At 38.7% G+C, this 23869-nt stretch overlaps 3 protein-coding genes across 3 annotated transcripts; 2 read left to right on the forward strand and 1 right to left on the reverse strand.

Moving 5' to 3' along the window:
• The first annotated feature begins 7834 nt into the window (after nucleotides 1-7834).
• On the forward strand, nucleotides 7835-11375 carry cd4-1 (CD4-1 molecule). The gene is made up of 9 exons (XM_006802844.3): nucleotides 7835-7892; nucleotides 7989-8144; nucleotides 8245-8394; nucleotides 8662-8898; nucleotides 8986-9363; nucleotides 10071-10316; nucleotides 10463-10563; nucleotides 10667-10710; nucleotides 10927-11375. The coding sequence occupies exons 1-9, from the start codon at nucleotides 7835-7837 to the stop codon at nucleotides 10955-10957; spliced, it is 1401 nt and encodes a 466-aa protein (XP_006802907.2). The 3' UTR covers nucleotides 10958-11375.
• Nucleotides 11298-14728, reverse strand: LOC102780723 (perlucin-like protein). Its single transcript, XM_006802843.3, has 5 exons — nucleotides 14527-14728; nucleotides 14245-14439; nucleotides 13985-14136; nucleotides 13776-13897; nucleotides 11298-11587 (listed from the first exon to the last, which is right to left on the reverse strand). The coding sequence occupies exons 1-5, from the start codon at nucleotides 14546-14548 to the stop codon at nucleotides 11425-11427; spliced, it is 654 nt and encodes a 217-aa protein (XP_006802906.2). The 5' UTR covers nucleotides 14549-14728; the 3' UTR covers nucleotides 11298-11424.
• Nucleotides 14729-15485: 757 nt separating this feature from the next.
• Nucleotides 15486-23869, forward strand: cldc1 (C-type lectin domain containing 1). The gene is made up of 6 exons (XM_006802842.3): nucleotides 15486-15997; nucleotides 17804-17914; nucleotides 20674-20808; nucleotides 20911-21062; nucleotides 22330-22451; nucleotides 22725-23869. Exons 1-6 carry the CDS (start codon nucleotides 15907-15909, stop codon nucleotides 22885-22887), a joined length of 774 nt encoding a protein of 257 aa, XP_006802905.1. The 5' UTR covers nucleotides 15486-15906; the 3' UTR covers nucleotides 22888-23869.

Consider the following 23869-nt stretch of genomic DNA (forward strand, 5'->3'; position numbering starts at 1 on the left):
AATGTCACTTGTTTCTGATTCTTAACCTCTTTTCCACTGACATTTTGTTTATTTATGAAACACAAAAACAGCCACAGACTCTTAAACTTCCAGCACACACCCAGCACCTTCAGCACATCCTCCCGTCTTTGGCTAAATCGCACGCCATAAGTCTAACCTGTAATTTTATCAAATACAATAAAACCAGCGCAAGTCAGAGACAGGAAATAGAGATCGATTGCCGAGGGAAACCCTCTGTAGGAGAGATTGGAGGCTGAGGAAGCATGAGAGGCATATGAAAAAAGTGAATCACTCGTCTTTCTTGCTTGTGGCCCACACTTTGTCTTTTTCTTTTTCAGTAATGACACAGTGTGGTGCACACCCCCTCGTTAGGTGTGTGTGACTAATGAGGGAGTCCTCACTTTCAAGGTGTTTTCCATCAAAATCACAGCTCATAAACAAATATGCATCCACCGAGGAAAGAAAGGGGCATCGCGCTGATCGCAGGCTTTGCAGCCGCTTTTATATCCGAGTAATCTGAAAGGAGCTCCATTTAAAAGCTCATTTCATTTAGGCCTGTAAGCAAACGTTTGGGTGAGGCAGCGCAGACGTGAAGGTTTTGCTTTACGAGTGAACAAAAGCTTGTTTCATTTCGAGCTCAGAAGGAACAGAAGCAGGTGTGAGCAATTCATGAAGGCAGTACAGAGGCAGGCAGAGAAACCTCAGAGAGACACATGAGACGTGTGTGAGATGTTTGTTTTGTCCTTGTTGTGGTTCCTGTATCTAAACCACCTCAGCAGCATGTTTCTGCAGCACCAGTCTGATCCCTGTAGCCTTCATTAGCCGTGATGGAAGAGATCATCTGATTTCTTGAATGAAAAATAAGCGATTAGCTTCTATTTCAGCAGAATAAACAGCCAAACGTTAACCCTTTACAGAGTCAGTGCATCTGTGTCAAACATGCTGCTGAGCCTCTCAGGTCTGCCCTTCAAAGCGTAGTACTTCACTGGTATGGTGCCCAAATTTTAAGCAGTTTTGATTCAATTTAATGTAATCTTCCAGCCACAGGATCTCTCATGTTTTCTGAGGACATCAAAGATGCTCCGATTTTTGTAATTAGTTTGCAGTTTAACGTTTTATCTAGCACATCAGCACAGCTGCCGTAGCTGTAAGGCAATACTGTACTCACCCATACAGCTCGTGTGTACAACTTCTGAGAAGCTGACAACAGTGAGAAAACACAGAAATCTACAGATGTTGTTGAGTCGAGCGCAGATGTGACTCGGCTGCATTTTATGAGTGCAAATAAGAACAAGCAGATGATCAGCTCCCTCACAGGTGGACAGTTACTATAATTAAGTAATAAAGCAATGAGTAATCAGAGTGCCGTACAGAGAGAAAAGTGAAATGTGCACAGAATCTGAAATCTTAAGCTCAAAATTATGATACTGATCCCCAACAAGAGTCATCTGTGGGACTCTTTATATCACTGTTCAGGTCAAGAAGGGAGATTGAGGGAAAGGTGTTGTTATATTTCTCCCGGACTGCCCAAACTCTGCAAGCTATACGTATAAATGAATTTTAGTGGCATGGCAGATTGACTGATGACGACTGATTGCCTTCATGTCAAAGAAAAGAAGAATATTGTCTCTACCATGAATTTGATCACACTCTGGTAAAATGAACTGGATAGATGCTGCGTGCCTTTTTTTAAAAGAACAAAGTAGTTTGCTGATAATTACATTTAGCACAGTTACATTTACAGACTAATGTTGGCCGTCATAGACCTCAGTCTGGTCAACTTTTTATTCACATGTTTGTCTGTTAACAAAGGGTCCGAGATATTTTAGCAACTAAAATGACCCCTTTATACTTTATACAACAAAACCTAATTTACATGGCTCTATTCTAATGTAATTAGTAACGGTTTTAAATCATTATGATGCTGAAGTTTACCCAACTCAAACGCTTTAGCTATATTTCATCGTCATCGGGTAACGAGTATGTGCTCGACTTTTGCAGATTTGGTTCTCTGAGTCTGTTAGCTACGTTCACTGTAAAACATTGTAATGCAGCGATTCCAAGTAAAAAAATTTAAATAAAACAAACCAGAAACATTTCCATCATCATACATGACCCCACACAACTTTCCATTATCCCTGACACACCATTGTTCCAATTCCTGTAATCTATGAAAAGATATGAGTGAAGTAGACCGATGAATTCATGGTAGGAAATGTTTTCATGATTAAAGATTAAAGACAAATATTTCTACACCGCTAACGTCATAAATGAGTCCACGCGGTCATTTGAAGTTAAAACTCGCACTCAGTATTTTTCTGATGAAGTTCGATCAGTTTTTCTGTTTAATACAAATTTGCTGGTAAAACATAAAGAAACGGGAATTATGTAAGACGGAAACATTCAATAAAAAACTATTGATCACTTTCTCCCGCGCTGACCGTTTGGCGGGTCTTTTCTTGTCAAACGCACAAAGGGAAGATTTTCTTTACTCGACAAATCTTTACATTTCAGTACAGTTTGTTTTATTAAAATTAGTTCATAGAATCTTAGATTGAAAGGAAATTTCAATTTATTGCTAGTTACCGCCTAATAATATGACACAGTGATTTTTATTTTGATGTATGTTGGATTTGAATGTTTTCCTCGATGCTGTAGCTTCGGCGGAGCGCCGTAACAAGCACAAACAGATTATATACATCGAAAAATGAGTAACATTTAAGCTACTCAGCAACAACTGAAGAAGACATATTGCGAACATTTATTCTGGCGGATATGTTTGTGCGATTGTGATTTTAGCACCTTTACACGCGCGGCTGGGTGGACTTATAAATTTCACAAAGTAATAGTGTTTGTTGACTTTATTCTACTTTAACATCCATTCATCTTGTTCTGAACTTTAAAACGTAGGCCGTGATTATTGGCTGATTGATGATTCGCTCGCCGTGTTCAGACAGCAATATTTGTTTGCTTTCTGGAAGAAATCTAAACATTTCAAAGATGGGAAAAAATGAACGTTAAGGGCAATTTTAAAGTGCGAAGAGGTTCTGAAGAGGACTGGTCATGGAAGTGTGAGAGCGAGACCTTACAGAAGAGACGCTGCACTGCACCGTCGTCGATAGACTTCAAGGTTTTAAGTCCATGAAGTCTGTTATTCCGTCATATATAAATTAATCTCATATATGGCGCTCTCCCAGGAAAAAAAAATCCCTAAACTATTTGCTTTTCTCATCCCGTTCTGCACATTATCCGACTTTCTCTCCAGGAAATGTCGCATTTTTAATTTGCATCAGTCAACTGTTTTTGTAAAGATTGGTTCAGCAGTTCATGCTTGAATTCTGATACACTAATTATGTATCTAAATTGGTACAATTATAAGACCAGTGGAAAATTACAATAAATTAGTCTGTAAGCGGCTCATGTGCCGCTTAGAACGTGCTAAGGATAGATAATGAGTCCGGAGAGACCCTTCACAGAGTTTATGACATAAACAGCATCTCAAACTTAATGAGCTAAGACATTTTACCCCATTAAGATTTGTTCTCTATTTGTTATTATAGCCACTGGACAGATTAAAAGTAAAAACAGAGACTCAAAAAAAACATTTTTATTTTACTGATTAAATGACGACATGATTACACTGCCAGAGCGATGCGTTTCAGTGTTTTGTGTATATGAATCTTAGATATTTTGTTTACTCTAAACAGTACCCAACGGTAAACAGTTTAAGGGGGTAGAAAAGTTTCAAAAACTGATCTTGAGTAGAGTTTAACAACCAATCAAAGGTCATTTTTCTGACTTTGGGTCTGATCAGCATCTGTGTGTGTGTCTTCCAGGCCAATCAGTGCTGAGGGAGGTGCAACGGCATTTAAAAAGAGGGCTCGTTTGATAAATATACAACACTTCCGACCGACTCCGGATCACTGAGCACAGAGGGACACTCTGCACTGAGCAGCCGCTGTAAGTATTGTGTAATTTTTCAGATTTTAACCTAATACACACATAATTCAGAACCACAGCACACGTTGTTAATTTATACTAGAATTATCAGTATCACATTTTTTAAATAATAAGTTTGAAATATAAACATTTAAAGCCTCAGCAGGCCCAGTGGAGCCAGAATATGTAAGTTTTATGCAATTAGAGCTCCAAGGTAAGTTTTATAAAACGACAGCGCAGTGACGATCCTCTCCAGATATGAAAAAACTGAAAGAAAAAACGAAATAATGAAATTTTTGGAGGATTTTAAAAACACACACATTAAACGTTGCCTGAAAATATAATTTCAGATCGTATTATTAAAAATGTTAAAATGCTAATCCAGTTTCTTGTATTTCTTTTTTCTTACGTTTAACTTTTTAAAAAACATATAATCGTTTAAGCGCTGAGCAACTGACCCGTACAAAACAGATGACCGCTGAGCAAATAGTGTATGTGTAATTTTAAAATTATACATTTACAATAAAATAGGATATAAACATTTACACCAGTGCATTATTTTAGCTTGAACTAAATATGTTGACGTAGCATTAGCAATAGTTGTGTATCACAGTTATTTTTTAAGTTCCACACAAATTCACGCTTTATGACACACAACTATTCCTGATTTTTCTGAAAAACAAACAATCTAACACTTTAATTTTTTCTTAAGCTCTGTAAATAAAATATGTTTGAGGTGATGGTGAAAAAAATAAAGGAATCTTTTTGTCAAATTAATTTAAAGCCTGGCCATAAAAAAGAATAAATGACAAATGAAGATTAAAAAAAAACGAGATAAATGAAATTAAATGAAACACTGCTGTTAATCTGGTTTCTCTGTTCATTCAGCTCCCCTCCTTCATCTCTCTGCTGTGTCTGACCCTCATCCTCCCCTCCCCCCATCTCTGTATTTGTTGTTGTTGCTCCCTCCTGACTGCAGATACGATCATGTTGGTTTCTGGGTTATACTTCCACAGGTGCGATGACTTTGAACGTCAGTTTGTCATCAGTTTCACTCCATCACCGAACTTCCCTCATTATTTTTTCTTACAAACTCTGATACAATTCATATTAAATACTATACAGTTTCAGTCGAGTGAAATAGATTATATTGGGGCATAAATTCTATGAGACATTCTCCCTCAACACAAAAACACCTCAGATTTTAATATTTCCTGTTGATTTTCTTCTCCTGGTAGCTGGCTCATCTATGAGCGCTAACAATTAGCTTTTTAAATTGTGTGAGTGAGGCCCCTAGAGAGATGATTGCACTCTAAAGCTGTTACGTTACGAGAATTATTTTTTAAATTATTTTCATGTGAGTAATGAGGCTATTAGTAGGATAAAGAAGGACTTGGTGATTTTTATATTTATCCCAACACATTTATGCACATTTAGCTGATAAGGACATTGTGCATCATGGAGCTGATTTTCCTTGCAATGGTGAAACTAGTGAAAACCTGTAATATTATTAAAGGTATTTGGGGGCATTTCACTGCACAGAGACATGGAGAGCCGGTGCCTAGAGACAAACTAGAAACCTTTAATTTTGCCTTAAGTTTAAATATCTATCAGCAGTTAAACCTTAACCTCCTAAGACCCGAACTCATCCACGGCATGCATTTTTAATTTCTCTTTGATATTTGGGCTGATTGGGACCTGATGAATGTAAAAACAAAGAATTACCAGATTTTTTTTTACCTAATTTATGTTTCTAAGAAAAATGAGAGCCATATATGAGGATATTCATTTAAAATTTCGATAGAACAGTAGCAGTATAATGTCCTCGTAAGTGGATATCAGGCCATTGTAGAGCAAAATTGACTATTTTGGTCTAAATAACCCAAAATGTGATGTCCACATATGTGGACGCCAGGTCCTAGGAGGTTAAACAATAACTCAAAATAACTGGACACAAACAGTTATCGAGTGTCTTCACCTATTTACACATGATAGCGCATTAAATTTAGATTTAAAACACATTTGGTCGCCGATAAAAAAAAATCATGTATTTAGGCGTAAAGTTATGTTTTACCTCACTATTGAAGAATATTTTGATAAACAATTCTCTGATCTTCGTCTGTTTCATGAATAAAGAGCCCACAGCTTTATCCACGTCTCATAAAGAATCGTGTCGTCACAGCATTGCCATTTTTCTTCCATCAAAATAATTTATTATTTTTGATCGATTTATGTTTTGAAGTGTTTAATCCAAAAAGGTAAAATCTGATACAGAACTCAAGTCTTATCATTTAAAAGTCAAATAGTTCCTAAGATCACTGGAAATTGTGGCGTGTTGCACAAATAAATCTGATTCGCTCAATCTGCTCATTCAAAAGAAAAAGTCTTTAATGAACATCGACTTATACATTAAAGAAATATCCATAATCTTACTTTAAAGCTGCTTCCCCTTCAAGAGTGTGTTTGTTGGGAGGGCACATAAATGCCCCCTTTTAACGTTTTTTCAATATTAATTTATTTATCTTTTTACACAAACATACCTTTAGAGTTTCTGTGCACAACCATAACACAGCGTACAGGCAAAGAGAAGAAAAACAGAGATAAGGGGTGAAACGCAGAAAAAAAAAGGAGAGAAACATCTACCTTAAACCACAGTCTAGGTGTGCTGCTGGTGCTGTGGTCTTTTTAAGCGTGGAGAGATCCGTCTTTCGTGGAACACAGGAGGAAGAGAGGGGGTGTGAGAGGCAGAAGAAGGGAGGACTGGGATAAGAATCTGCACCCTTCACTAAATCAAGTCCCACCACAAGCCAGCTTACGCTCTGAGCCTCTTCCCTCCAACATTTGTCTGCTTCTTTTCATCCAAAGCCCACCACAGGCCGCCTACTCTCAGCTCTCTGAACTACTTGTCTTTTATCTTCTGAAATCTCTCAAAATCTGAGACCACCACAAACCCCCCTTTGCTTCCTGTTGAATGATTTCACTTTGCAGCAGACTTCAATATACACAGGACGCTACAACTAAACTAAAGACCCATTTTTACTGAAATGCTTATTTTTCAACATCTACTTTTCTTCTTGTTTGTCACTAAATTATTAAATATAGTACGACATATTTACGATGTATTGCTGACCTGTTCAACAGCTCTGAAAGACCTTCAAGTTTCATTTACAGGTCACATAGAGAGTTATTTATTGATTGATTCTTATGCAGTGAAGTACAACATCACTACTAAACACCCTCAAATCAATCGGTCAATGCATTTTTTAAAGGATTATATTGAGCTCAGGCAGCAAATCTCAGACAATTGAACAGTAAATTGGGTTTGCCATATAAACTGAAGAATTATGGTACATATATTTAATATTAATTTTCCATTTTTGAATCACCTAAGACCTGTTTGCTCTTTCTACTCTTTATCAGCAAAATCATTTAGAAAGCTGTGTTTTATTAGTCAAAGAAATTGTTATCAATTGTTATAATTCAATACTTGAAACAAAAAAAATTGCTGGCGGCGTTCCACAAGGCTCCATACTCGGACCACTCACTTTTCGCTGTATTTGTTCTGACACATCAATAATGTACAGCAGGCTGATGTGGAATTTAATTCCATGGAGATTTTCTTTATGGTTTTCTTCTTTGTTGTATCTGTTTCAAAGAACTACATATATTTGTGATCATATAATATATAACAATTATACCTCGGGCTTTCTGATGTAAAGAAAGTAATACATTTCTTGAATATTGTTCTGCTCTTTTAAGAAAGTAGCAAATAATCAGGCTTGAAGTCTTAATCAAAAACGTTAACATTTGAAAGAAGCTATAAAAATAAAGCTTATAGTTACTATAAAAATCTATAAACTGTATTTTTATTATATTTTTCAGACATATAACAAGGATGAAGAACTTCATTCAGTCCCTTCTCCTTCTTATCGCTGTGATTGTGTCAACTACGGGTAAGACACCCTGACTGTAGACTCATTTATTTTCATTTGGAAACTGGACTGTTTGATATTCCATATTAACACATATCATCCTTCTCATCCTTGTAGGTGCTCAGGTGGAGATTTATGCTAAGGAGGGACAGGATATTACCTTGGAGAAAACATCCTATCCAGAACAATCTTATGTGTACTGGTATTTTGAAAAACAGGATGGTCATCAACTTGCTTGGGTCAACCACTTAGGTGGAAAGGGATTCAGTAATGGTAAACAATATATTTATAGATTTTTTATTTATTTATTGTTACTGAACAGGTAAATACAAGTAAATAAAAAAAATTTTCACAATAACTTTCTGCCTTGTAGATGAGAAGTGGAAAAACAGGTTGTCCTTAACTGGTGCCTCGCTGGTCATAAAGAATTTACAGAAAGGCCTCTTTGGGACTTTCTTCTGTAAAATCACTGCAGCCGGTCAGAGTGACTTGATCACTGTATTTAAAGTCATTCAAGTCAATGGTAAGAGCAAAAAACAGGTCACATGATTAGTTGATCAGTTTCACATAAAAGTTTAATTAATGGTTATTAAAGTTTAAACCACTGTATTTAAATATCTGCATAATATTCTGTATGTATATTATATATATTCTGCCTTTATAAATTCATTAGACATGACAATCTGTTTTTGTTTTTTTTTAAACTACGTATTTCAAAAATGTTTATTTTAAAATGTAAAATATATCACTTCTTGTCTGTTTCCTTTATTCTGCTTGTTTTCTGTGCTAGTGATTGAGAAATCAGCCTCTCCTCTGTTGTCTGGCGATTATCTGAGTCTGACCTGCAGTCTGGGAAGTGATCCTCAAAACACACCTGAGATTTACTGGCTCAGTCCCCAGGGAAACAGAGAAGGAAACAAAGGAACAGTCAACATTCAAGCCAGAAGTGAACACAACGGCCAGTGGGACTGCGTAGTGAAAAAAAATGGCAATGAAAAGAAGTTCCCAGTTTCTATTATAGTTGTGGGTGAGTTTCTGTGTGTTTGCATTTGTTTCGCAGTTGTGTATCCTCATCTTTAAGATCACGTTTCTAACAGTTTCTCCTCCTTTTTAGACCTCGCCCCTGTGCCTTCGCATCTGTATACATCCACAGACTTGCCTCTCACCATCCCTTGTTCTTTAATTTCATCTGTTACCTGGGAACAAGTGAAAAAAAAGGAGATTGAGGAAGTTCAGTGGCACTTTGCTCCTAAACTCTCCTCAGGCACCTCTCCTGACCAGCCACAGCAGCTCTTCTCCCTTGATCTGGAAAAACTTACCTGGAAGAAGAATGCAAACAACGGACTGTCTCCTGTATATTACATTAAAAATGGAAATCTGTCTTTGACCAAATCAAAGGCAACAGTAGAAGACAGAGGACGCTACACGTGCTCAATGAAATTTAAAAATGGCAGGACTCTGGAGACCACAGTAGACGTAGTGGTGTTGGAAAGTAAGTCACATTTTTTGACAAGACTAGCTCTGTGTTGCACTCACCTCTGTTATATTTAGGGTTATTTTTTCTTTGTGACCGCTCTTGCTGCCTCCCTGCTCTGCCAGTATTTTTATTTCTGTGCTACTGAATTTATTTGCAAGTGTCCACAGTGTGACATGTTTCTAATTCACAAGCTCCTCTTGTTTTAATTGGGTGTATTAAGCATCCCCTCTGCCAGAACAGCGTGCTAACACAGTGAATCTTAATTGGACCGTGTGTTATGAGAATTTATGAAGTAAACTATGATTTCTCAGTTTCGGCTGAATGTTTTTTAAAGTAGAACCAGAAACAAATACAGATCTGATGTATTAATTCACAGGAAATTGCTCCTATAACACAATTTCTCTGGACTGTTCTCAAGCAAACCCACAACTCACATTATATTCAAATGATAAAAACGATATTTAAATATTGATGTGAGATGTTGAATTTCTACAGCATTCACATGCGGAGGTTTGAAGCCAAACCTTTTGTTTTTTAAAAGCTTTTATTTGGGAAAGAAATCAAAATGTTTTGATTAGACATCATCGCTGCTTTCATGGCCAAAGTTTTAGTCTGATTTCAGGAAAATGCCGTTACAGACAACTTCTTTGAAGCAAAATATTTTATAAAATGCACGTTTTTCATTTTATTTCTTTGTTCTTTCTCTTCTGCTTCGTCTCCAGTCATTGCCCACCCAAAAACAGAGCTAATCTACGGTCAGCAGGTCAATCTGTCCTGCAGCACTGGTGAACAGCTGCCCAATGATATGAAGTTAAATTGGACTTTACCTAAAACATTGTCCCCTTACATCTCTTACCCCACCCATATTACTGTCCCGGAAGTGGGCAAAGAAGATAACGGAAAGTGGGGGTGTGAGCTGTGGCAGGGCGGCAACAAGCTGACGTCAGATGAGATACTGCTTAAGATCGGTGAGCACGGGAAGTGAGACGAGCAGGAAGTGTGACATGGGCCTGACCTTGTGACCACAAAATTTTAAGACAGAAACTTCTTTTACATGATGTGTTCTTTCTATACTGTATACTGTTTGATGACTGTCTGTCTCTGTTGTGTACAGAGCCCAGACTGAGTGTGTGGATGCTGGTGATCATTTGCAGCGCAGCAGTCATCCTTCTCCTCCTCCTCGTGCTCGCTTTCATCCACTACCGACGCAGAAAAGTACAGTTCAGCCGTTCATATTCCTTTCTTTTCAATCACACTGACTTATTAGTTCAGCTTTAAGAGTTACCCCTCTGTGTCTGCCTCTTTGTCACTCACATAGCAGAAAACGAGACTCCTCAGGCATCGACTCTGCCAGTGCAAAAAGTACGTACTAACCATTTCCTGAACTGGTAAAATGGCTCCAAAGCCACATTTACAAGCATGCACACTTATCAGCACTAAAATCTGAATGACACTTTGAGCCATGAGATATTTTTTGAAGTACGAACATTACTTAAATAAGCATTTATGATTTGGGTTTTGTAGTTCTGCGTCAGTTTCCATAACTCAAACAGAAACCTGGAACTTTTTCTTTTTCAGCCCCAAACCAAAAGGATTTTACAGAACATGAAAGCTCACCGACCGGATCTTTAAGAAGAAACGGGAGCACGCTGAATTTCTGATCTGATATGTTCTGATTTACCTGAATTACCTGGATTTACATCTCTCATTTTGCCATATTGGAAAGTAAAAGTACAAGAGTTTTGTTGGGTTGAGGATCAAACATATCAGGCAATCTGGACTGATTTTATGTATTTTATGTATGATTATTACCGTCTGTGACTTTAAATCATTTACACTTTGAGTCTATCTGTAGACTAAATTTCCTGTCTACTTATGTATATTTTTTGAGGAGGTTTGTAATGCTTTCAGATGTGTAGATGCTTCTGTAAATTTACATGCGCAGCATATTATTTGTGTGAAGTTTATTGCTAAAAATGGAAAGATGAAAACTGTAATGTGTAAAAACATTAGCAGATGTTTTCAATAAAGCATCAAAATCTTTCTGAGTGATGTTCCTGTAGAGGTCCTCTTGGGCTAATTTAGCGGGATGGCATCCATCTGACAGATTCGTCGATACTGGAAGGAGCAGGGAACGTCGTACCAGTTCTGATTCTGGGTGTCCACCACCGCACAGTCCTCTCCAGCTTCCCCAGCGGACGCGTTGTTGTCCGGCTCAGACTTCAGTGTGTTCCAAAATCTTTACAACGCAGATGGAAGAAGATTAACATTACTTTCATTAATATTCTGCTGAAGTGGCAGTTCACCTGCTAAGTTTGTGCACTGATTTAACAGTTGTCTTGCTAAGGGGAAGATGCATTACTTTTAAGTAATTCTTTATTCTTTAAGAGCCATCACCAGCTAAAAGACCTGTTTATTTACAGGATGGTTCCTTGTGCACATTTCTAGTTGTGACTATAGTTAGTTTGAAGGATGGAGGAACTGATGCAAAACATGCCTACACCTACATACTAGTTGATGAATTGCTGTGAAGTTTTGCAAAAAACTTTTTAAAAAAAAGATCAAATTGATTTGTCCTTCAGCGCTACCATCAGGTTTTCAGGGAACTGCCGCAAAGGTTATTTAATAAATGTTTGTGCTTTGTACTTTTCATCATGTCTAATATGGTGATATTCTCATGAAAACAGTAGTAGTTTTGTTCTTCGAGCAGTTTTCTCGTGGACATAACGAGACATGCAATTATATTAAAACATCTATAAATCTAAACACCGTCTGTTGGAGGAAATTCATTTCACATACACCATAGGCTAGTCCAGAGACTTTAGCAACCTCTTCAGCATTATTAGTAATATGATACCTATAAAAATAAAAACACCCCCCATTACTTAAACCAGTAATTATGTACTTGGTGCCAAGAAACCTTTGCTGTGTACAAAAGCCCGATTAACAGGCTGAAAATGCTCTTTAAGGTCTTGGCGAGCTCTGTGAACCCATCTGGGTTGATTTTAATCGAAGCTGATCCTCAACTCTGCCTCGATCACCGTTTTCTCAAAAGAAGTACATTTATTGTTAAGGCTTTAGTGAACATGTATGAGCCAAAACTCTGTGTAGGTGTCAAACTGTATGTTTCCTTTACAGCATATGAAACCTAAATAAAAGATGATGGCAACGTTACAGAAACACCCAGGCCTTCATTTTAAGTCTCTAAAGCGCTCAGTGTGTAGGCAGGCAGGTGCTGCAGCTCCATGCAACAATGTTTGTCGTTAAACCAACGATAGGTTACTCGATGATTATTCAGACTAGCGTGTTCATTTATACATGTTTGCTTTAGGATTGTAGAGAAATGTCATGTTTGTCATTTGTCATAATAATAGAAATATTTGTTTAAAAATGTTTAACTAAGTAAATATGATTAAAGAGCAAAATGGTCAGAATTAGCATCAGCATTTTCATTTTGTTTTATAAACTGAAAATTAATAATTCATATTTTCAGCAATCGTTTTATCCTTAATTTTTCGCACAATCTGCACTACTAAACAGACTCTAATGTGATCCGTACATCTAGCAGTGGCCAAAGGAGTCATTTAACTGACATAAACAATCACGCAATTTTTTTTTTTACTGTTTCCCAACTGCTTCTCTACCAGCCATAGACTGTATATAAAAAATGGACACAGCCAGCATGGTGTCACCCACTGGTTTGCAAAGTCCTGCCATGAAACCTTGAGTTTAGCAATGACTATGAGCGACCCGAGGAGCACTGCAGCTCTTAATCAGTAATTAGGCCTGAGCTAAACCACACTCTGGTTTGACACAGGCCTAATCCTTATTTTTGACTACAATCTGATGTTATATTACAAAATGCATAATTTTGTATTAAAATAACTATCAATTGAAACAATAAGGCATCAGGAAAGTGTTCATGAGTGATTTCTTTATTGACTTCCATACAGTCTGACTTCTTTCTGCATCTATATGAGGTGCCCCCTGCTGGCCATTTGAGAGAATGCAAGTTCCTGCATCCATGAGACAAAGCCTGTGTGGTCTTCACAGTAGGTGCAGACATCGCACTCGAGTTACAGTGAGGAAAAACTCATAAGTGAAACCCTGTAACTGTTTAGGGTTTTTGACACGAAAGCTATAGCAGCTGATTTAACCTGTTTTAACAAAGCATCAGATGGACATTTTTAAACTAATAGCTTTTACATATTTTTAAATGTCCACAAGCTTCAACATTACACAATCCACAGTGAGAACTATTTGTCTCTCTAACTGATGATCATTTGTAAACTGCATGTGTTAGCAACCATCAGAAATGCTTTGTACTTTATTCTTTTATCCTTTTTTTTGTTAGATCACCCACTTTTTGTATGATGATACCATCCTGAGAAGACCATTGAAATTTGAATCAATCAATTCATACTTACGAAACTTGAAGCGTTGAGTTGTCCACCCATTTCCAGTCTCCTTCGTTCTCAATGTCACTCAGCCCAAGCCAGTAGAATGGGTTAAACGTCCCAATCGTCCTGGCCTTTTTTTCAAGAGCGTCCTAAAAATATGTACAGTCAAATTCTTTAGCACTTGTGAATTCCAAAAAAATACATTTGAAACATTTAAAGTACAAAGAAATTCTCACATGCTCTTCTTTGGTGGTCAAGATGGCGAGATGTCCGCCTATATCCTTACATTTGAGCGTACTGTTAAGCCAACCGTCGGAATCCTTGCTGAGGAAAAAGCAGTGATCACCTACGTGAACCCACCCGTCAGGACACTCTGTGCAGTTGATTGCTGTAGGGTGACACGGGGACAGACAAATATACAAGTTAAACATTTAAAGAAAGGTGCAGAAGAAGAAACAAGCACTGAATTATCATTCATCTGCTGAACATTTGGTACCTGGAGCTGAACAGTTGTGTGCCAGGTCGGAGTACTGGTTACACACGTGTCTGAAGCGGTCCTTTAAAGACTCTAGTTTCAGCTTTAGAAAGGTCAGCTCTCCCTCTGTGTTGTTTGCATCCTGAGCAGATTCAGCATTAGCGAACAGGCCAAGCACAACGCAGAGGATGGCGAGGCCTTTAATGCCCAGGGTGGCTGATGACAGACAGCGGACTCAGCATTAGCACACATGCAAACAGATCCGGACATACGAATATCTGGAGCTGCATCGGGGCTTCTTACCTTTCTTTTGGATAAGATGCATGGTGTCTGTCAGCTTGCAGGATATCGCAGACTTTGGTGTCCTCTCTCTGCCCTCTTGATGTTTTATATAGCAGTTTGTGTATCAAAGAGAAGGGAAAAGTACAGCTTGCACAAATCTTCCAGACAGATTGGACTCTTCATGGCTATCAAACCATGTAAACTCAGATGGTGCAATCTCTTGTAGCCAAACTAGTGATAACCTGCCATGTTGGATTGCACAAACAAACATTTGATGATGGCGAGCTGGCATGTAGGTTCAGTATTATTTACCAAAAACATGAGCAAAGTTCTCTTTCTGTCCCCAACTTTTTTAAAACTGGCAAAAATGGAGGACTGACTATGACTCAGCATTTACCAGCACTGCAAGTGTGTGTGTGTGTGTGTGTGTGTGCTGGTAAACATGTGCGTGCGTGCTTAAGGTTATTTGTATTCTCTCCATAAGCAGAACAGCTGTAACAATATCACCTCTTCACCACACACACACCAGATGCCCACTCTGTTCTTCCAGCACACTGTCAACATTTTTTCTGGTACATGTCCAAGTTATTTTTTTTCCTGGCACCTTATTCCCACAGACATTGTCAGCTCTTGTGCTTCATGAGGTTTTTGTTATTCAAACCAAACTAATTAAAGCAGAGAGGAGGGGTGTTTCATGTTTGTGTCATATTCAGTGACTGCTGTGCTGAAATTTGTGGTTGCACATGACCAGAAATTCTTCTCTTCTGATTTCCTGTACTTTTCTCACTGAGCCACAGCTTGGCTCTTCTTTTTTAAAACACGCTGTTCTCGCCTGCTTTCCCATCACAACCTTGTCACAGCTCCAGTTCTAGTTCTTGTTGCTTTAATTAATGTCAGGAGGAGTTCAAGTACACACTGTATTTTTTCGGATCCTCTTAAAGAACACGTTCCCCCATTCTGACTCATCCGTAACAAATTTCCAGAATCTGTGGCTCAATCCAAACAGAGCCGAGAAAACTTCTGGGATTGCGCAAGATGGGACTTGATGGCAAGATGTCCCACCAATAAGAAGCACACGGTGCCAAAAATGTGAGGGAAGAGCCTCCCTGTTTGGCTTAACAAATTCTCCTTTTCTACGAAACAGATGACACAGAAAAGCTTGAGTTATCTCGTGGAGGGCACAGAGTAGTGTTGTGTAGTTCTCTGAGCAAATATATTTAACACTGCAACGTTCTTTGATTCAGGGGGACGTGCCTCAATAATTCAACCAGCAGGGACAAATTTAATTTTAAGGAGAAACATTGTTTCGCCAGACAAAAGATACCAAAACCTTTAGGGACCTGAAGAGGTAGCATATAGAAGGACAAAGTGGGGAAGAGGGTTGAGAAGGAAACTACAGACATGGAGCAGAGAGAAAACTACAGCAGCCTGCACGAGTTCACAGAGGAGCCCAGACCGGGAGCGAACAGGCTCATCCCACAACACAGCGACGGTAATTTGTGTGAACAAACAGATGCGTGAGAGCCAGAGGTGGACTTGAGTACATTTACTTAATTGCTACACTCAGCTATGATTTACATGGTACTAGACTACTATTTTGTATCCATGTTTATACTGGATGCAGAATAAAATATGGATACAAAGTACTTACCACCTGTATTTCACTTGACTTTATTAACGCTACTTTTTTATATATTATAGCAGAGTTTTTGTAAGAAATGAATTCATATAAGTTGCTCATTACAGCTGCTGTGTGGTAAAGTTATTGTGTAGCTAGGGTTACCTGATTTTAGATTTTGCTGTTTTAACCTCCTGAGGCCCGAGCTATTTGTGATTAGCTGCTCCTGATAGTCTAGTCTAATAATGAAGCTTTACCCCAGATTATAAACTTGTTACTTTGCTACAAAGTTTTTTATGCCTTGTTTTTTTTTTTAAATAGTATTTTCACACAAGGGGATAGTGAGGATTTTTTTCTTATTTTGCAGCATAAGACAATAAAGTTAACATTGCTTAACAAAGCATGAAAAAACTGAGCACATTGAAATTTAAGGTGCAGAACAGCCATAAATGTGATGTCCCCACATGAGGCTGAAGGATCTCAGGAGGTTAAGACTATTTAAACACGTATCCTTTGAATGTAGTAGTAAAAACAATAAATATTAAGAAACACAGTTGGAATCAGTTTATTTAGGCAAGCTTACTTTCACAGCTATCATGAGCAGAAGTCCATGTGATGTTGGAAAGAACTTGAACTATCTTTAATTTAGTGCTGCAGTTTTAACGTATCTAAATTTTACTTGAATGTTCGTGTCTATGCTTTCCTGGCAGCTCAGGGACTCCATGCTTAGCACTGTTGCTTCAAACAGCAGGATCCAGGGTTCAAAGCTAGGTGCTGCCTTTCTGTGTGGATTGTGCATCTTCAGCTCATGTTGCTAGGTTATTCCTTCTTATCTTAGCTCAAATTACTCTCATCAAATTCATTTAAACTTTAATTTCCTCTTTATATTAAACAGAGTTGGTCTACAATCCTACTTTGCAGATGAAGATTTTTTACAAACAGATTGTCTCATAAAGGAAGTGGCTGCAGATTATGCTTTAAGTCCAACTGTCTCATAGAATCACAGCCAAAAATGTTGGCAGTGGTACAAATTTCTTGTTGCATACAATCTGCTGCTTCAGCTTTATTTAAGCTGTTGTGTGTGTGTGTGTGTGTGTGTGTGTGTGTGTGTGTGTGTGTGTGTGTGTGTGTGTGTGTGTGTGTGTGTGTGTGTGTGTGTGTGTGTGTGTGTGATCTAGTGAAGAAACAATCAAACACATTTCATACATTTCATGGGGAATGTTGATCTGTCTTCTTTGTATCTTCTGCAGTGTGTTTAATATCAGCTGCCAGGACAAATCCAGAAGCTCTTTGTAATTAACATATTTGTTTCTGATCATAATAATACAGGAATGCTGAGAGCCACCACCATAAAAACTGGGGCGTCAAAGCACCCTGCCAAAACTTGTGGCCATGACTGTAATCTCTAAGGATGAAATTGATGCACAACTGTTACATGTTACTTGAGTGAAGTATCTGAAACTCTGTATTTTAGTGTTAGTGTACATATGTGACAGCATGAGGCAGAGAGTATCCACTGGCTTGCTATCTTTGGGGATTTGAAAATATAATGAAGCTAAACTCTGGTCAAACGGTTCTGCCCCACAATTTCCTTTAAAGTCTGCTCTCGCTGCTACACCAGAGGAATTAAAGTGGTGAATTGACAGCTTGCATGCTGTGGACTGTCTTGTGTCTAATCAGGCTCCCAGGGACTGAAGCAAGGCGTCAAGTGTTTGAGGAGTAAGACTTCTCTCCTGATACTTATTGGCTTTTTGGCCTCCATCTGTGGCAACATCGTACTCGCTGTGCTCTGTAAGTATAAATAAGTATAAATACTGTGCCCCCTCCTGTGTGTGCTGTACTTTGGGTCCAGTGCAAAAGATTTTGGTACTTAAAATAAAAAGCTTAGTAACTAAAAGTCCATATTTATCAGTTTTTCTTCATAAAGAGTGTAGGAAAGAGGAAAGAAAACAATATTTGCTGCAAGCAACTACCATCAGTTCCCCTGCATATGTACACAGCTTCGAAGTATTTCGGATGTATATGTTGGAGCTCTTCCCTCAGTTCCTCAGAGGATTTATTTTCAGTATCTTCTGTCTCTTCATGAAATCCCAGACTGACTCCACCATGTTGGGATCAGGCCTCTTTAGGGGGAAAACTCATTGCTCTTGTTGTCATTAAAGATAGTCATTTATGACTCTGGCTCTATGTTTGGAGTCATTTTTGTGCTGCAGTCTGAATTTAGTACCAACCTGATGTCTCCCTCGGGTATTGGTTGATAGAAAATGACCCCTAAAAAAAACATCTGAAGTGCCTAAAACTTTTGCACTGTGCTCTACATCTGCCTGTCTGTGTCTGTGTCTTTGGGTCTCTATCCCGCGCTGATTATTCTCTCTTTATTTCAGCTCAGTGGGCTTTTGGACACCTAGAATTGGCAATAAAAAAGATAAAGCACTCTCTCCAGTCCAGTGAGGGTCATGTAATAGAAAAAGCACAAAAGTCCATAATTGTGAAATATTTCTCCTGCAGGGCCAAGAGTCTCTGGCAGCTCAGCCTGATAATGTGCTTGTGAGGACACTCTCTCATTTAAAACAAACACCACTGGGGCCGTACGTGCTTGATCTATTGCCACGCATGCACATACACACTCGTTCAGACGCACACTCCCAAGCTATCGAGTACAATTTTCAGATCTGAAAATGATGACTGGGATGTCTTGCAGCAAGAGGAGGAAATAAAAAGAAATACTTCCTATGACAACGGGATCTCTAACATATTTTAAGACTTTCGAAAGAGAGAGTGCTTTAATTCCACTTCATGACTCTGTAGAGCAAGTCTGCCAAAGTAAAACAAATTAAATGTAATGTAATGGTATATAATGATATATACAGTAGCTGCAGATTAAATCACAACTGCCGTATGAAAAGTTAACACATTTCATTTCACAAACATCTGCAGCATATGCATTTGTAGAAAAGTTTTTTGTGACGTCATGCAAGCCACATTTTACCACAGCAGCACCTGCACCTGCGTTTTGAGAGGGCTTTCCAGGAAAGGATTACCTGTCATTAGTGTTAAAATGTCCAACTCGTTTTTCTAGCACATATTAACTCTGATGTGATTTACTAACCACAGTTCAGCTTACAGTAAATCAAGATAAACATGCTGAAAATAACTTTGAATCAGTTCAGCTGCTGCAAGCACCTTGGTTTTCACTTCCCTAACACATGACAAGTTGCAACACTTCTTCAGGGTAACATGTTGATTGGGCCAGAAGGATGTCACCACTTCTTATGGTACTTCTTAATGACAGTGAGGTAACTATAGTAACCATTATCTCTATTTATGTCATTAGATGAATATATTTTTTAAACATTTCAGTACTCAAATGGGAAGTGGCAACATAAAAGAGAGCAGACACACAAATGGAAAAATATGTGGCAATGAAACCAGATTGCAAATGATAATTTCTTCTGGCCGCAAGGGATCTCATGTAAACACAATCATTCCAGCCAGGGCAGCAATGAAACCATACAGAGTCACAGACTGTAAAGAGAAGGCTTATATGCTTCAAGAGGGAGCGGTTTATTGGCAAATGAGAAACCACAACAGTATAAAAACTGCATTTGTTTATATTCAGTCTTATGCGGGTCCAACTCGAGAAATACTGGATGGATTTATCTGGTGATCGACCCCGAGATATTGGCTGTGTTGATTGAAATGTCGTCACTTTCTCATATAATTTTGCACATGCATCCGTGTTCTTTTCATCAATATCATCACTGAGTCAACAATTAGATTTTCCTCATAATGTTCCTATCAACCAGCTAATTTCCAAACATTAGTGTGCGAGCACTCTGATAGCTGTTAGCAAAGCATGGCAGCGGATGCTCCACCAAACGATCACATTTGCTGTGGATTGCTTTGCTGGTGGGTCCATCACTTTTTTCTAGACTGATCTTACCAAGTATCACATGAATTGCCATAAAATTTGGTACATACACTCATCAGAAATTTTATTAGGTACACCTTGCCACTGCTGGGTCGGACACCCTTTTGTCCTCACGGCTGCTCTAATTCTGGATGTGCTGGAAACATTCATCGGAGATTTTGGCCCATATTGACATGATAGCGTCACATCAACAGTGATGTGCAACATCTCAACAGTGCTCTGTGTGGAGCACTACAGAGGCCATTTGAGTCCAGGAAAATCATTGTTATGCTTTGTGACATGGCGCTGCTGAAAGCGGGATAAGGCGCCATGGCCTTTTGACTTAACAACCAAAGTCAAAAGGTCACTGCAGTAACTTAAATCATGCACATATTTCTTCCCCATTCTGATTTTCAGTTTAAACTTCAGCAAGTTTTCTTGACCATGTCACATTGCCTAAATGCAGTGAGTGAGTTGCTGCCACATGATTGGCTGATTCGATGTTTAAATTAGCAATTAGCTGAACACGTATACCTATTGTGGCCAGTGAGCATAAATTCCTGTTCTTCTTTGGTGAGACTTTTTTCATTACATGTAATAACTGGATCTATCTATCTATCTATCTATCTATCTATCTAAGTGATTAGTAGGCCGGTGCCGCCAGGCCCATTGGAGTCTTCCTCCTCTTCAGCTCTGGGTTTGAAATCGATGCAGAGGCGTTACATCCAGCTGTGTGAAGACTACACTGCCCTGGGACAGGGCTGTTCAAAGACAGGTGGCAGGAAGTCGTTCAAACAAATGAACACAGTCTTCATTTCCTGCTGTCTTTGATTTCCCTTTCCCCTCATCCCTTTATCTTGCTCTTTCTCATTAACAGTTAAGCAGTGCAGGGAGTGTCCTGAAGGTTGGCTTCACATCGGGAATCAGTGTTACTATTTCAGCAATGACAGGCTGGACTGGGTGAAGAGCAGAGACAGCTGTGAAGAAATTGGCAGCCATCTCACCATACTGCACACCATAGAACAGCATGTATGCAAGTTAATACGTTTTGTGTGCGTGTGCTTGTGTGTGTGAGTGTGTTGAACCCTGCTGACCAGCACAGGTGTTGCTCATTCCCCTAATTGTGTGGGTTACTGCATGCTGTTGGCGAAGGAGTGGATGTGGGTGGAAGGAGCGATGACACTCATATATCTTTGCGAGACAAGGTTATTTTATCTGCTGAAGTTTAGAGGACCACTGGATTTTTCAGCGATAACATTAATGGTGCCTTCCTTCTATTCAAGTGTCACAGTTAACATGGTCAGTGTGGCAGTTAGCTGAGTCATGCACAATACAGGATGCTGCAATAGGAGCGAAAAAATAAAACTCAGCCCACATTCAACATAATTTGTTAAAAAACAGTAACCAAGCTACACGCAAATAATGCAGTCAATTGTTTAAACTCCACAGTGTAAGTAATATTTACTTAGTGTGTGATTTCATCTGATCACCATCTTGGTCTTTTGGAACCAGATAAGACCACATTAGCCAACTAGCTGAGTGACTGAGTTACAAAAAAAGAAAAGAAGAGAGAAAAATCTCCTCTTGTCCAGTTATTGTGAAAGGGGAATTGGTTAAATAGGCCAAAAACCTTTTGATATCAGGTTTTTAAAATGCTCATTTCATTGCTGATGTTCACTGATTTGACTTTTTTAGGGCGTCAGCCTCAAGTGGCAACTGGCTGAGTGGAGCTCCAGAGGTTAACGCCTAGTTACAATGCTAATTTAAGAAAATAAACATACACAGGTGATCCGAATAGATCATGTTCGACTATCGTTTTGGCTTTGTTGCACCACATCACAGTGTAAACTGAGTTAATTTGTCAAGAAAGACTCTGGGACATGTCACAAAAAAGAAAGGCATGGGTGTAAATAATAAGATTTATGATGGCTAAAGTCAATGTATCACCTTCAGGTTCCATTTCCTGGCATTCTTGCATCATGACTGATGGTTTGCCGGACACAACGGAGACACTGTTAGTCTTATATGCTGTTAAATTTGCTGTTGTGCTTCTAGAAAAATGTCTAAGGAGCTATGTGGGTTTGGTTTACTGCATTAACTGGAGATCATTCCTCAATAGTGCAATATTAAGAGAATGTATTTTGAGCTTTCGACCTTGCGGGTGTACGTTTTGCAACATAAATTTTACATCAACAGTTTTCAAGGAACACAGATTCTAAGTTACGGTTAAGGTTGAGTTTAGATTTTAGGTGTAAAAAAGGACTCTGAGTTATGTATGTGTGTTCATTTTCTCCAGGATGCTCTGGCAAAGGAAGCTAAGAGAATTGGTGGATTTTATTACCACTACTGGATCGGCCTGTCTGACACAGAGACTGAAGGAGAGTGGAAATGGGTGGACAACACGACACTCGAACACAAGTAACAAAATTTAATGCATGCATTTATTTTCTTTTTTAAACTTTTATTTTCGATTATGACACCAATCAATCTGTCCAGGAGCAACCTATATAAATTCAAAAGGCAAACTCTGCCCACACTTATATCAAAGCCTCAGGTATATCAAACATTTCATCATCAATAAATCAGGTTGCTGGCCAAGGTGAACTTGTTTTTATCATTTGTCAGACATGTTTAGTTGTTATTTATAGCTCACCAATCTATCACACGTTCTGCTCTCTCCCTCTGTCACAGATACTGGGATCAAGCGAGCTCAGAGCCAGATAACCACCACACAGGAGGGGAACACGGAGAGGACTGTGCCACCTTAGACAGCCACTCCAAGACATGGTTTGATGTTCCTTGTGATCACATTTATAAACGAATCTGCCAGATGGATGCCATTCAGCTCAACTGAATCCCTACACCACTAAAAATGATGCAGACCTGCAAAGGCTGGATATGCAAGACGAGAAAATGAATGGGGACATGTTTGGGATTACTGAAAATAGATGTCGGCACTAAAATAAGCACAGTTTTGCTTTTTTGTTTTTGGGGTTTTTTTGTAAGCTCACGGTTGCTGAAAAGCTGCACATTATGTTGAGAAAGCTTGTTGGAGATTAAGCTGTTCGCTGAAAGAGATCCTTTGCTTAGTGGTGCACTGATTTTACACAAGGACGTGAATATTTTTTTTAAAAAATGTGAGACCATGACATCAGGTGGCAATTTTTGAAACAATGTAGTTTCAGAGTTGCACGGTCTGCTGGGAAATGACCATGAATGTTGTCACTGTGTCACATTTTTTAAATCTGTCTGCTGTTGAGGGCTGCAAACTGATTTAGAAATAGCACTGTAGGGTTTGTTGGGTGCCAAGCAGCGGATGTCCTATTTTGACCTTCTCTTAGAAATCCACCTTACCTTATCACACAAAACCCATGACAGCCCGTAAAACCCTGTGTAAAAAAAAAAAGTTAGGGAAGCGATTTGATTCTGTTGATCGAGTTTTGTGCGTACACAGAAGTTGCGTTTTTTTAAAACTGAGGATTTCAACTGAATTTCAAAAAAATGGCTGCAAAACAGGAAATGAGATAATATCTCTGCAATGCTTTGATGTGTAAACGTGGTCAAGTGTTTCGACTTACATCTGAAACATCTGGTGTGTGTGTGTGTGTGTGTGTGTGTGTGTGTGTGTGTGTGTGTGTGTGTGTGTGTGTGTGTGTGTGTGTGTGTGTGTGTGTGTGTGTGTGTTGCTCTGCTGAACAGGCCCTTCATATCTGCTTTCAGCTACAGTATAATTTCTTAGTATTTTCCTTTTAAGATGTACCATGTTGCTTGTCTGGAGTATTCTATATTTGTATGTATGTACACTTGTAAATCAATAAACTATATTTTATCATCTA

The sequence above is a fragment of the Neolamprologus brichardi genome, chromosome 11, assembly GCF_056152115.1.
Source record: "Neolamprologus brichardi isolate AB-2024 chromosome 11, ASM5615211v1, whole genome shotgun sequence".
In the NCBI taxonomy this organism is placed as follows: Eukaryota; Metazoa; Chordata; class Actinopteri; order Cichliformes; family Cichlidae; genus Neolamprologus; species Neolamprologus brichardi.